Source organism: Nyctereutes procyonoides, unplaced genomic scaffold, assembly GCF_905146905.1.
Source record: "Nyctereutes procyonoides isolate TBG_1078 unplaced genomic scaffold, NYPRO_anot_genome, whole genome shotgun sequence".
Lineage (NCBI taxonomy): Eukaryota > Metazoa > Chordata > Mammalia > Carnivora > Canidae > Nyctereutes > Nyctereutes procyonoides.
Window position 1 is genome coordinate 2770504 of NW_026575030.1, and position 15777 is coordinate 2786280.

Sequence of the window (15777 nt, forward strand, 5' to 3'; positions counted from 1 at the left end):
CCTTCGTTTTCTTGTCTATAATAGGAGGTTAATAATAGGACCTACTTCATGGGGTTGTAATGAGGATGAAGTTAATTTATATATAAAGTCCAAGTTAGCACTTAGTAACTGACAGCTATTACTAATTATTTTTTCTTATAGTAATTAAGAAACACCTCCTTAAAAGTCATCCTTTTTGTGCCTTTTATAGCATGAGAAGCTGATGCATGAATTGGAAGAGGAGAGACACTTACGTCTTCAGAGTGAGAAGCGGTTGCAGGAGGTGACACTGGAGTCTGAGCGCAACAGAATTCAGATGCGTGGCCTCCAGCAGCAGTTCTCCAGGTATTGTTCTGAACTGAACCTCTTGTTCTGGGAGGGGTATCTCTTCCTGCACCAAGAGCCCGTGTGGTTGAATTTCCTTTGTGAATGCTTTTGTTGAATTGAGGAGCTAATTTGCCAACGCCTTAGACCTTGTCCTCTGTCCATGCCATCATATGGCATTTGGGCCAATTTGTTGAAACTTGCTATTTGCACCTCACATAGTCTTGGCTTTATTGGATCTGGTTGTCTTTTCTTCCTTGATGGCTTTCCAAGGGATTTTCCAGTAAGATGTGGTAGCTGTGTGACCTATAGGAATATCCTGTGAAATGCCAGCCAGGAGGATGAAATTTTTCCAGTCATCATAATTCTATTTTAAGGAAGATAGAGAATGTGAATCCAATCATTCAGTAAGCTTTTACTCATACTTAAAGGAAACATTTACCGATAGTTTAAAAAAATCAAATCATTCATTTCTTTCCTTTAAAAAGACCTAACTTGAATTTGAAAGGAACATTCTGCTTAATTTTTCATTTGGTTTGATGGCAACTCTCACTTTTTGTCTCCCAACTGGAAATAATAGATATCCCCCCTCCAACTTTTGAAGCAGCTCTAAAATAAGCACTGCTTTGTAATGTTTGCCATTTTAATGATACAGGAAAGGAGGAGGTAGACGGCCCTACCTCGCACTATCTAATTGAGATGTCTCTGTATTCAAGCTATTGATTTACAGGGCGTGAGACACATGGCACAGTAAATTATTTTTATATGATGCCAGGTCATCTGCTATAAATCAGATGATACCCATATGGATCTGAGTTGCACAAGAGCCAGGGCTACATCCTAGACTGAAAGAGAAGATAATTATATGTAGAACAAATAGTGGTTGGTTTTTACATACTGCATTTCCTCCTGCTGTAATCAGTTTCTCTATGTAAATCTTCATTGGAACTAAGGAGTTCGAGTCCAGTTATAGCAAGACAACTAATGTAAATCAGCAAAGGAGTAAGGAAAAGCATATATCACAGGTAATTACACAAAGGGAAAGAAGGAAATAAACCGTAAGAGACTCTTAATGATACAGAACAAACTGAGGGTTAAGGGAAGGAGGTGGGTGGGGAGGTAGGCTAGATGGGTGATGGGGATTAAGGAGAGCACTTTTTTGTGATGAGCACTAGGTGTTGTATTTAAGTGATGAATCACTGAATTCTACTCCAGAGGCGAATGTTACACTGTTTGTTAACTAAGTAAAATTTAAAGAAAAAAGAAAACAAATGAACAAAGGGCAAACCAAGAAACAGACCCTTAACTATAGAGAACAAACTGATGGTTACCAGAAGGAAGGTGGGTGAGGGGGTGGGTGAAATAGATGATGGGGATTAAGATGTACACTTGTGATGAGCACAGGGTCATGTATGGAAGTGTGGAATCACTGTATTGTCCACCTGAAACTCATATCATACTATATGGTAACTAATTGGAATTTAAATAAAAACTTTTTTAAAAAGATAATTACACAATAATTTAAGTAGGCCCACTACACCATGTTTGATGGCCTTTTACATTTTAAACTTTGGTTTGTAAGATGCTTCTGGTAATGTTTATTTAAACAATCCTGTTACTATAATTTAAGTCTTTGTAAAATTCTCCATATTATAGGACATGTATATAGCATATTACCCTTGGACATGGTAATTGCTAATTAATTGCTCACCTAAATAATTTCCATAATCCAAATAATTGTGTTGAATTTAAAACCTTTATATTCATATTTTTTTTCCTTTTTTACGAGTCGAGTTCATTTTGTATATGACTCTTTGAGATGTAAACTTCCTTTGAGTATTGCTTATAGGATGAGTTTAATTTTGAAAACTAGTGCCAGAATCCCATCTTTTCAAAGGATGTGAAGTGGCTTACAATAAAAAGTAACTTCACAATAGGACTAATAACATAAAAATAGGAAATAAGAGCCCCAAGAAGGGTGGTATGACAAGTAATAGTACTTACATGGCTTGCCATGTTTTCTGAGAGTGAGCATTTGATTTAGCTCTAAGAGTTCTGGCAGACTAGATCATATGTAATTGTTATCTCCTAGACAAAGGCTACTACTCCTCAGGGAGTGAAACATTGTCTCTGGTAACAGACTCATGTTAGAACACATCCATCGGCCCCTTCAGAGATAGCATTGGAGGATATAATAGACAATTGTCCAAAATGGTGCAGATTAGGAAAAATTCATAGAAGTATTGCTACTTATGCAATGTCACTCATGTCTACAAAGTTAAGGGATTTCTGAATGTCACAGTACATGAAAGAAGAATGCTGGTTTCATGTCTAAATGATAATGAGTAAATAGAACTCTAGTGCTCATGGTTGTCAAGTCAGGCACCCTACAGCAAGTTCACGGGAATCTCTAGATAGGCACGTGCTGCATCTTTCTGATATCTGTTTTATTAACCTGGAGTGAAGAGGCATGAGATGCTGAGGCAGAGCTGCCCAGAAGTATTTGCCCAGTATAGTTGATGGTGTTGTTGCCACAGGGGCATCTAACTGGTAGTGAAGGAGATTCTGGGTTGAGGTGAGGCATTGGAGGGGAAAGTAGATAACGAAGTTAGAAGCAAGGACAATTAGATGTACATGCAAAGTAGAGTTCAGGTGTCAGAATCAGTGCTGCATGGCTTAGTCCAAAGCTTGATTTTATGCAGTTTCAGTGAGGTGATACGCCTGGTGGCTTAAAGGCACCAGCCAAACCTGAACATTGTGATTATCTGTGGTAATGAGTAATGGGATCACTTAGGTGATAAAAATCTACAAAAACATTTGAAAGAGTAGTTCTCTTTTATGTCACCACCAAACCTTCATTTATAATCCCCTCTTCCCTCTTGACCTCTGATTAGGGTGTAATGATCAGCAGCAGTCCAAAATTTGGGCAATAAAAGAAAAAAGAGAGATAAAGATGTGACCAGAGATTACATAATGAGCTCTAAGCTCATAAATCAGAAATTACCTGCACTGAGAGTAATTCAGGCAGCCATAACAAGCTTGATTCAGACCATTTACAACCTTTCATATAAATATATAGAGAAGAAAAGATACTTCCAAATGAAATCTTCCCCATACATGAAGGAACATTTCAATAGGCTGGTACTGAGAGGCAGGTAGTGGTATCATTAGGGCTTCTTTGTCTTGATATTTGGTGAAACAAATTGAAGATGCTTTCCAGATGTCATAGTGATTGTTTAACCTGTCATCTGAGTGGTATACGTAGCTGGGCATATTTTATGTGGGATTAACTTTGTGTTGCACGCTTCTGTAATTCTGTAACTGTTCATTTGAACTGTGCATGTCAGCCAGCCAAGGTTAATGATGTGAGTGCAGCTCACATCGTACCTTCCCATCTATGTAAAGATTATTGTTGGAACCCCCAGTGTCATTACCTTGAGTGAATGAGGTGTTTGTGCATCAGTTAGATTCACCTAGACGAGCACATCAGGAACATGATTTCCAACCGGGGGAGCTCTGTTGACGTAGAATAACAATGATTAGGAAGAACCAGATTGTGAAGAAATAAGCAATACAGACTAATGATTTAACGCAAACCAAGCAGGATTTGCACCTGTATTTGAGTTGATTCCTTTTGAAACAGTCCAGTCAATGTGTAGGTTATTGCTGAAAGCTGCTGCTCTTATCAGACAATCAAACATTTTACTGTGTGTACAGGAAGATAGAATACAGTATGTGTCCTCAAAACGTGGAGACTCTAGAAAGAGAAGACTAATAATGTACATATATGAAAAAAACTATATTTATAGCTTAGCTGTAAGTAAAGCGACATTTTGTTCAAATTCAGGACAGACTTCATATTTTTAATGGTATGTTGTCATGCAAAGGCATGAATTAAGCCAGATGAAATTAGCACAAATTAGCTATATGCTACTAGCAATACACATGTTTATCACATGACAGCTCTGTGCTACAGTATGTTTGAAGCTTTAAATTAGAATCAACCTGCATCAGGATGTGTGGGTGGCTCCATGGTTGAGCATCTGCCTTTGGCTCATGGTATGATCCTGGGGTCCCAGGATTGAGTTTTGCATCAAGCTCCCCGTGGGGAGCCTGCTTCTCGCTCTGCCCCTCTCTCTGTGTCTTTCATGAATAAATAAATAAAATATAATAAAAAAGAATAAAAGTAAATCAGAATCAACCTGGTAGTCTCACCACCAGGAAGATGTATTTTATAAACGATCTACTGATAGTGAACCATATCACACCCAAAGCATCATCAGGAATCAATTAGTGTTTCTCTGCAGCCTTGAAATGTTCCCTGTGTGTGTGTTTGTACACATGTGCATGCACATATGTTTGTGTGTGTATTTATACCATGCAGTGTAAATTTAAGTAGAGGGAACGATTAAGCTTTGTCACCCATAATAGACAAGAATAGTTAAAAATCACCCAAATGAAGACTAGGCTTTTCCCCCTCTACCTCCAGAATTTCTCTGCACCCATTTTGACCTTCTCTCCCTACACAGTTATCTGCTGCCTCGGAGCTATTTCTTTGCTTACTGTAACGGGGATTTCTCCTATCACAGTTGATTGCTAAGCTTAAGTGCATTTGGTTGCATTCTGAACTTCAAGGAGACATAAATGGAGATGGTTTTACTGCTTAACTCGTTCACTGGTTGCTGTTCACATTATCAGCTCTCAGAGACTTTATGGAAGCCTAGAGTTCATTTTCTGCTGCCCATTTGGAAGCTGTAGGCACCTGGCATAGAAGTGTGTGTTGAAGAGGATAATATGCCCTTAAATGTTCTACCCACGTATTCCCTTCTGCCTCTGTGTCTGTCAGGTACATTAAAAGAACATTTTCTCTACATCTTTAGAAGGAATAAAACATAACTAGATGAGAAAAGCTGTCTATTGACCTTTGGACAATCAACAGCACAGAGCTCTTGTGCTTCTCTTCTACATTTGTTTCTATCTCAGACCTTCGTCAACTTTAACCTATCACAGGGGCTGGCTCTCCTGAGTGCCTTGTTCCTCCTAATGAATATAGAGGATAATTTTCTATTGATTTGGAGTTGCTATTTCCACACTATCACCAATAATTTTAGCTGAGACTTTTTGTAAAAATGGAGGCCTCTCATCTCCTTTGAGAAAATCTACTAGAAGTTTAAAATGGAAAAGCAACATTGCTTAAATGATAAATTTTCTTCAAATCACACAGATGGGAAAAAAAGGTTTTAAATAGCATCTTTTAAAATGCCTGGTTCACATAATATGGATCATGTTTTGATGTCAGAAGTTTATATCTTAGTGATGTAGTGTATAAGCTCTTGCTTGAGCAAAGCAGAGGGAAGCTAAAACCAACTATAAGAGGAGAGAGAGAGAGAGGGAAAAAAAAAGCCATTTTCAGCTCCCTGAGCAACTGCTAACTTAAATGCTAAACATTCCTTAATTCCTTTGTATTTCTGTTTCTGCATAAGACATGATGACATTGTCAAAATTTCCATAAATTCTTAACAGAGTTATATGTTTTTGAATAGAAAAACATAGAAGTTATATTGCCATTATTTGTCCCTGGTAGAAAAAAACAGTATTAACACAGAGTGTAGTTCCAAATTTATTTCAAAGAGCACCATCCTATTAAATGGAGCTTCTTAGGACCTGATTCTAGCTCCACTTCTAACTAGAAGTTGGATTGCTTATAGTTTTATAGTTCTTATGGTTTTTAAAAGGCAGTGTATTTCAACTGAAGCACATTACTTAAGTGAAACTATAGTTATATTGTTGTAACCATGCCTTCTTGAAGTTCTAACAACCAGGCTTTTGTGTTAGGGACGTGGAGGGAACTATCTTACTCTCCACACTTCACCGTGATCACGATGAAGCTCTGTGAGGTTGGGCTCTTGCCATGTCTATTTTGGTTACCTGACTCTGGAGAAGTTGAGATTAGAAAACTGCCAAGCCCAGATGAGGTATTTCTGTAGAGGACAGCTGAAATTGAATACCAAGGAACTTGACTGGCAAAAGGAAGCTACGATCCTCTGCAGTGGACATAATCATTATTGCTCTTGGCTCTGATGTTGTCTGCTTTAGGATTTATTTGAACTGGTTTGGGAAAAAGCCTGAACAGAGAGAGCTTTATGACATCCGAAATTGTTTTCAGTTTTAAACAATCTCTCTGAAGAAACAGCCATCAGTAAAACAACAACAGAAAAAAACCAACAAAACAAAAACAGTGATTTAGTTTCTCTTCTAAATATTTTTTTAAATTACTCATTATACTCTTACTGTGTTCCTATCCCCACCCCAATACTTTTTTTTTTCTTTAAAAAAAAATTACATACAGGATATAGAATCCATTTTATTTTAAAATTGGAAACTAAATTCATTCTTACTCTCAATAATAAACACTCTTTTGGTCAGATCTGCAGAAAATCTATTTTTTTAGGTGTACAGTTTAATCAGTTTTGACAAGCATATACCATCATGTAACCAAATCAAAATATAGGATATTTTCCTGTGCCTGGAAAGTTCCCTTATTTCCTTTTGTTCTCCGTTAAGACTCCATATCCTAAGCCCCTGGCAATGGCTGATTTGATTTTTCTCCCTGTAGTTTTCCTTTTTCCAGAAAATCATATAATTGAAATTAGAAAGTAGTTCACTTTCTGTGTCTGGTTTCTTTCACTCAATGTGTCTTTTGACATACATCCTTGCTGTTACATGTGGCAATAGTTCGTTCCCTTTTATTGGTCAGTAATATCCCATTGTATAAAAGCATCTATTTGTTTATCCATTCAGCTATTTGTGGGTTTCTTCCAGTTAGGGGTGAGTATAAAGTTGCTATAAACTTGGAACTTTCATGCTCTAGTTTCAGTGTTTTCATTTCTCTTGGGCAGATAACGAGGAATGAGATTAGAGAGTTTTGTAGAAAGTGTACATTCAACTTTATAAGAAACTGCCAAACTTTTTCTACTTTGAAATTTGCTGTGCAATTTGGCATTCTCACTATCGATGTGTAGGAGTTATTCCATGTAAGCATATGCTTCTTGAAAAACAAAACATAGATATAGAAAACCACACACAAAAATAACTAGCTTAATGAATTACTCTTTTTTCCCCAAATTAATTAATTAATTTATGAGAGAGCACGTGAAAGAGAGAAATCATAAGCAGGGCAGTAGAGGGGGTAGAGGGAGAAGCAGACTCCTCATTGAGCAGGGAGCCCCATGTGGGACTTGATCCCAGGACCTGAGATCATGATCTGAACTAAAGGCAGACACTTAACCTACTGAGCCACCCAGGCACCCTTAATGAATTATTTTTCTAAGGGAACGAACACTCTTGTAACCAATATCAAGTCAAGAAAGAATTCTGCAAGGCACCCAGAATGACCCTGGGGGCCTCTTCCCAATCTCAACCTTCACTTCCCCCAATAATATCCTGCCTTTATAGCAATAACCTCTTTGTGTTTTTAATAATGTTACCACTTGTTGTGCATCTCCAGACACTGAAGTTTAGCCTTGGCTGTTTGTTATAAAACTGATTATATATTTTAGTTGTTTTTTTTTTTTTTTTTTGAAAAATAGATTACCTTCTAGCACTTGCTTTTCTTTCAAATACCTATTGAAGAACCTAGAGCATTTGGACTACAGTTTCTTAGTTTAAAATTTTCGTTTGCTATTCTTGGGACAGTTTAATATGTTTTTCTGTTCTCCACATTTTCTGCAAATTGGCATCTGTTTCCAAACATTGTTCTTAACAATAATCTAAATAAAGAGATCAAGGTTATTGTTGCCTAAAGGGTGGAAAACTTTTCTGACACCCCCATACATTTCTTGCATGACAAACAGTAACGTTTGCCATAGTATATATCAAATAAGTATTTGCTGCTTGAAGAATGAATGAATGAATGAATGAATGAATGAATATCTTCACTGGAGCAGAAAGGTGCAGCCAACGGTGTACTATGAAAGACTTAGGTTAAACATGGAAGAATTTTAAAGATAGTGTGTTTATGATAGAAATTTGCTTCCAAGAGAGGTTGTAGAATGGCCGTTCCTGTGAATCTTTTAAAATTTTGATAATAGTCATCATTCTTAGAGTTATAAACCATGATGGCCTGGGAGGATGAAGACCCAATTTCCCATTCCTGGGCTTCTATGATAGAGCACTCACCTATAAAAGATGAGTTGCCTTTTTCAGAATATTCTTTGCAGAATTCCTGTCTGCAGGGCGCTAAATGGAATTTGGTGCATTAAAAGTTTACTTCCCATAGGGTAAAGTTTACTTTCAGAGAGTGTTTTATGACCCTGAGATAACATTTCTTTGAATGCTTCTATGGTAGCATATGGGACAAATGCAATGCAGAAGTCTGAGGAGTGAGGATAATTTTCTGATTACCTTTTTGGTCCTTAGGCAGTGCCTTTAATGAATGGTATCCCCACAGAGTGTGTTCTCTGAATGCTAGTCGTAAATATTTGGACCTGTTCTTTAGGATCCTTTGTGTAATTGTGAAAAAGTATTCAGTTAAGATGATTCTTATTTATAAATGTCTACATCTGCTGTTAACGAACAGCCTTGAGCTTTTAGGAATGTTACCAAGAATAAAGCAGGGAATTAGCTGTGCCCAAGCTATGGGCTCCTGACAAAAGAAACGTGTTGTGATTTTCATTAAATTGTATTTTAGAATTCTTTGCACATTTCTGCTGACCAAAGGTTTTCACCTGTCATTTGGAGTTAGCTGCAATTGACAGGATATATTTTCACGGAACTCAAAGATGAGTTTCTTTGGCCATGTTTAGTCTCTATAACATTTCAAGTTGTTATATTTCATAATAAGCATTTTTATTATTATTAACATCATGGTCACAGAAATGATGTTTTATACTTCTTTTATTTATTTTTAAAAGATTTTATTTATTTATTCAGAGAGACAGAGACAGAGACACAGGCAGTGAGAGAAGCAGGCTCCATGCAGGGAGCCCGATGTGGGACTCATTCTCATGTCTCCAGTATCACGCTCTAGTACAAAGACAGGTGCTAAACCACTGAGCCACCCAGGGTTCCCTACTTATTTTATGATGTTTCCAAAACTGTTCCTTACATTATGTCATTCAGTTTTCACTCTAACCTTTGGCATGGCAAGCAAAATATATTATGATATCATAATTTTAATAAATATCACTATTGAACCTTACAAAAAAACAAAGCCACTTGTTCATGGTCACATGGACTGGTGGATCCCAATCTAGACCCCAGGACTTCTGGTGTCTGGTCAAATCCTGTCTGTTCTCTCATGAATTCGTTTTGTAGTTTATGATCAGTGATAAAAAGTGAAAATTCAAATGATATTAGAAGCAATTGTATTTGATCAGATTTCAGCCTTGATCATAACATAGACATTCTGACATCGACAGTGTTTCTTAAAACTGATCATCACTTGACTGAGATTGCACTCAAGAAATTTGGGCCAAAGTGATAAGTGAAATTATACCACATTTAAAGGAGAAATTGGTGGCCTCTGTTTTCCCATTTCAGAATTCAAAAGGAAGTTTCAGTAGTTGTCTCTCTTTAGCGCCATGCCTCTTTTATGGTCTCTACTTTCTTAGTATATTTTTGCACTGTATTATCAAACCAGCTGGACTCGTGATTAAATTGGTACTTCCAGACATCTAGACTACTACAGAAATACAATTATATTTATTACTTGAACCGTGTAGTCATTGAATTTAGCTGAGATGACCCAGATTTTCCCTTTGCTATAGACTCGGACAGTATGTATTTAGCTAATAAAACCCAGTTCCAGATTCACATTCTTGCTGATGTTTTTAAAAACATTCCACTTTCCTCCCTTAATTATTATTCAGACTATAAATACATAGTATATGTTTTTCTTGCTGGTGGTTTTGGACCTCAATATGATATATTCCCCCAGTAGACGTTAAACTTTTTATTGCTCTTGCCTGATATATAGTAGGTACTCAGTAAATGTTGAAATAGTAAATATTTCCAAGTGGCCATGTTGCTGCCCCAAGGTACCACTTATTGAACCTCTGCTGTGGATAACTTTTGGCTATTCTTATATATCCTATTTACCTAAATAATTTTCAGATTCATAAATCGTTTTATTTTTATTCAGTTTTAAAATTTTCCACTCACATAGCATTGTTGCATAATGAGTAAGTTTTTAGGAAACACTAAGACCAAAGTATGACAATTTTTAAAAAATGGCAAAATTAGTTTGACAGTAAGGTGGAGGGACACAAAATAAGTAAGTCATTCCCCCGTCCCTAAGGAGCTTATGGTAAAGAAAGGGTTGCACTTGGGGAAAAAAAAAAAAAAAAAAAAAAAAAAAACTGTTAGAAGAAATCAAATCTTTGCTGCAAGAAAGGAAGAAAAAAAAATGACCTAAGAAAAACTCTGCGAGCCAGAAAGGGATTTATTTGAGATGACTACTGAAGCATGTGTAGGTGAGGAGGATTTAATACAGAACTGAAGGAAGGGCATTTTAGGTTAAGAGAATAGAGCACAAAGATCGGTCTAAAGGTGTGAGTATTCGTGATGGGTTTCAGAAGCTGCTAACAGTTGTGTATGGCTGACGCTCAGTCACGTTAAGGCCCTTATCTGCACTCTAGCTGTTTAAATTTAGGCCTTCATCATCCCCTTGCATCTTGGGTAGTGAGAGAATGGCAGGCCTACCTTTGCAGGTTGATCTTCTGAATATCTCAATCACACAAGTCAATCTTACTTTGAACCTTTTTCCTGAAGCCCAGCGGTCACCTTTGATGTCAGAAAACACTCCAAGAATTGATTTCTATTCCCTCAGCAATTCACATTATTGTCAAGAGAGTCCCCGGTGAAGTAGTAATATATTTAGTATACTTCCAATATGCACGACACACATAACGCTTACAAGTCTATTGCCTTTTCAGAAACAATCACCAAAGCACACACTATGTTATCAGGAAATACCCTACAGGTCTTTGTAATAGATTTGAGTGGCTTCAAGTTTCTGAAGACCCAGACTTTCTAAGCAGCCTCTCTTGAGTGAAGAATTGAGTAGTAGAGTAGTAAGGCTGTAGTTACCGCCTCAATGCATGTAAAGCCCAGTTCAGGAAAGGCCAGGACCTTGGGGGTTGCAATGACAGTGAGAACATCCATCATTTAATAAAATCTGGGGAGGAGAAGGACAAAGTCTAAATGCACAAGGAGAGAACTGTTAGATGTGAAATGCAACAAAGCCGCCCACTTGAAATTTCTATGAAGACCCTTTAAACATAAGATACATAAGATAGATATGCTGAACTCATTTATTCTTTTATTAACATTTAAAGAGAACTTACCTGGGGCATCTGGGTGGCTCAGTGGTTGAGCATCTGCCTTTGGCTCAGGTCATGATTCTGGGGTCGTGGGATCCAGTCCCATATCAAGCTCCCTCTTGGGAGCCTGCTTCTCCCTCTCCCTATGTCTCTGCCTCTCTCTGTGGGTCTCTCATAAGTAAATAAATAAAATCTTTAAAATAAATAAATAAAAAGAACTTACCAGGTATTAGGTACTATTATTGGTACTGGGGATATAGCAGTGAAACAAAATGGAAAAATGTCCCTTTCTCACAGAGAAAGTATAATATTACATGGAATTTAATTCTTAAAGCCACCCTCCATGGAAGATGATTCTATTATCTCTCTTTTACAGATGACAAAACTGAGGCCTTTGTGGGTTAAATAATTTGCCCATTGCCATACAGCTTGAATATATAATAGCTGTGATTTGAACTTCGGTAGCCTGGCTGTTAGCCATTAATCTGTTTGTTATCCACAAAAGAGAAAATGAGCTAATGTTTACTGGGTATTGACCTTGTACCCTTGGGGGCTTTTGGGGTGCTTAAAACATATAATCTCATCGCTTACAATTCCATGAGGAAGTATTAGCATCCATATTTTATAGATAAGAGAAATAAAGCCCTATGAACTTAAATGATTTGCAAAAGGTCACACAGCCACTGAACAGCTGAACCAGGATTCAATTCAGTTTTGTTTGTCCCTTGACATATATTCTCTTCCTATTGTATACTACAAAAATTAATAAATGTTAGAATTCTCAGAGTCAGTATTGACTTCAGTCTTTGTGTTTGTAGAAAGTAAGTAAATACAGTCAGTGTTTTGAATATATACTACTTTCTGAAATTTTTTTCCAAGGTCGTTGAGAATCTTTTGTGTGTTTATTTATTGCTTGGGATATGTTCTAAATGACTAACAAGCTTCTCTGTCATTTAGTATAAGACACAAAATGTTGTTTTAGGCATAATGTTTCAAGTCCATTCACTGAAACTTATAAAACTTATAAAACTTTATAATAATTAAATTCATATATCAGTGTGTCCTTTCCCAGAATTGCTTGATTTAATTCCTTGAACCTTTAACAATTTGAAAAACTGATCTTTAGTTAAATTTGATATGAATGGTGGATGAAAATACGATGATTTATGGAGTTCACCATCCTTTCCACTGTATCACTTCTCCAAAATACTCATCTAGATTTCCTCTTCATTTTCAATATTCAATCAATATTTTCTCCTATTTTCATATAAATGTAATTATCAAGTTAGAAGGAAGAGAAAAATGTATGAGGTAGAGAAAAGTAGGTGTTCATTATGCTATAATTTATCCAAGGAAGTGAGTGGGATTTGTGTACATGTGTGGATATGCATCTGTAAAATACATGGAAAGAGATGTATTTAGAAGGACGGAGTAAAACATTAAAAATAGTTAGCTACAGAGAGTCAGAGAGAACAGAAAATGGAACAAGAATAGAAGCTAGATTACTCTGAATAAACTTTAAGAATTTTACTTTAGAAATATATGAATATTTAATATAATTATAATAGAACATCTAATTTAAAATTTCCTAAAAAATGAAAGCACAACAAAACAAATACATCTAACTGCAAATTTAGTTGGCAACAAAACCACACACACATACACAAAATCATTCTAAGTGACTTCCAGACATAGAAGTTTATACATCATAACAACATGTATTAATGACAAACACACAAACACACACACACAACCAAAAACAAAAAAACACAGTATGTTGTATACCTAAAACTAATACGATGTTATTTGTCAAATAAAAATAAAAATGGAAAAAAATAAATTCGTTATATGGAAAAAAAACAAAAAAATTATTTTTCATAACCATATTTTGTATATAGTGTTGATGTTGTTATCCAGAGACAATTGTTAAAAGGACCCATGATCCAATTTGAAAAGGCTTCCATCAGTCAAAATTGTCTCCATTTGTGCATCAATAATGACTGCAGTGTATTGAAATGGATCAGCTATGTTGAAATGCTTTCACAATCATGGTATAAAACAACCCCAACACAACTGTTGGAGGATTCTAAGGAACCAACTCATTCATTATTTTCAAAACTGATAAATAACAGAAAAGGATTAAGCATTTATGCTGTCTCTCTTCTAAGAACCGTAACTAAATCACTTTTGAGTTGGGGGGAAGGGGGAAGTTTCTTTAAATAGGATATTTCCGCTAATAAAAAAAAATAATGATATGATTAGAATTTATTTTGCAACTCTGCATGAAATAATGGATCTAGGCAGCAATCATCATTGGCTGCTAACATCTCAGATAGTTTCTATTATGTGTCTGGTAGAGATACCCAACACAATCTATGAAAACATCTGCCAAAAATTGACCTTGAATCTAATCAACCTGTAGATCTAATGACCAGTTTTGGAAGACATCATGAGAATAGGTTGGGCAAAATCCAAACTATGGGAAATTTTGCAGGAAAAACAGCCTTTTTTTTTCCTGTCAATAAATAAACTGCAAAAAAAAAAAAAAAAAAAAAAGATGTGAGGAAAGCATAGATTAAGAGACATCACAGGGATCTTATCTGGATCATGATTTAAAGAAATAGTAAAATGAAAACAAAGGAAATATTGGAAAATCTGAGATTGGTTGAAAGATTTGTATACTTTCTGAACATTTGATATAGTTTATGTTTTTAGGTGTAGAGGTATATGGGTGCATTTTTAAAAGAATACTTCACATTTTAAATATAAAAACTGGAGTAACATAAGCATGTGCTTTGCTTTCAATAATTGTGAGGGAGGATCAGGAGAAAGGATGAAGCCTCATTGACCTTGGTTTAGTTATAATTAACCTGTATACTGGGCATATGAAAGTCTCCTATACTCTAACTTCTACTTTTGTAAAAGTTTTTAATTTTTCATTAAAAACAAAAAGAAGGGTGCTGGGTGGCTCAGTTAATTGTTTGACTCTTCATTTCAGTCCAGATCATGATCCTGGGGTTGTGAGATTGAGCCTTGCATTGAGCTCCTTGCTCAACACAGAGTCTGCTTGTCCCTTCCCTTCTGCTCCTCTGCCTACTGCTCTCTCTCTCTCTCTCTCTCTCTCTCTCAAATAAATAAATAGAATCTTTATAAAAAGAACCTCAAAAACATATTATTTCTTATTGTGGATTATTAGCTGTAATCTTAGTTTTGCTAAAGAAATTAACAGAACTTAATCCAATTATTCTCTCAGTAACATGCCTGTAATTTTTAAAGCTAATTTCAATAGACCTTTCACAAAAATAGGACCTAGGACAAGTGTACAAGTGGTGGCCACATTCCATATTCCAAATATGCAAAAGTTTTATTTTATTTTATTTTTTTATGTGAAAGTTTTAAAGCAAGCTAGCAAACTGCCAAATGAAATATTTTCTACTTCCTTACTTGATGAATATACCTTTATCAGGTCCTGGAAGATCAAATTTTGAAATTCTCTGATACTTTGGTGTTTTGTCCTGACTCATGGTGGTACCAGACAGCCAGTTTCTAATTCCCAGCCTGTAGCCTAATCCTTTGGTCATTTCTCTTTCTCTCCCCACCCCAAGCACCCATCTTCCCATACCACCAGGTGATTTAGTGCACCCTGTGTACACTCCAGCTTTTAGCTTTCTTCCCTGTCCTCACTCCTTGCCTGCTGCCATTTCTTGGGATACAGGTGCACACAGAGGCCTCTAATGGTCCTGAAAGCGGCTCAGGGACATTCAGAAGGAAATTCCCTGGTTCATTAGTACCCAGAGCATGATGAAACAGAGGGGAGACACAGACTTTGTATGGGCATATCCTCTTGACTCTAAGGAATCCTAACCTGGTAGAAAACAGGGGCTATAGCAGCATCAGAGTGGAGCCTTCTAGAACTCAAGGCCCAGAGTTTTGCATCTCATGTCTAGGATAGGACTCTATTATGTTAAATTCTACAACTCCAGGGGATGGGGTGACTGGCTGATGGATACTGAGGGGGGCACTTGATGGGATGAGCACTGGGTATTATATGTTGGCAAATTGAACTCCAATAAAAAATATACAAAAAAGATTCTATGGCAGAAAAATATTTTAAAAATTCTACAACTCCCTACTACAAGACCTTCAGTTTTGC

General features: G+C 36.4%; 1 protein-coding gene across 16 annotated transcripts in view; it reads left to right on the forward strand.

The window, feature by feature from the left end:
• The window catches only part of NCKAP5 (NCK associated protein 5), a 947559-nt gene that overhangs the window by 519077 nt on the left and 412705 nt on the right, over positions 1 to 15777 (forward strand). For all 16 annotated transcript variants that reach the window (XM_055316283.1, XM_055316284.1, XM_055316277.1 and 13 more), the window contains one exon: positions 191 to 324. In XM_055316283.1, the coding sequence (XP_055172258.1) occupies positions 191 to 324 (134 nt within the window). The remainder of the gene's footprint in view (positions 1 to 190; positions 325 to 15777) is intronic.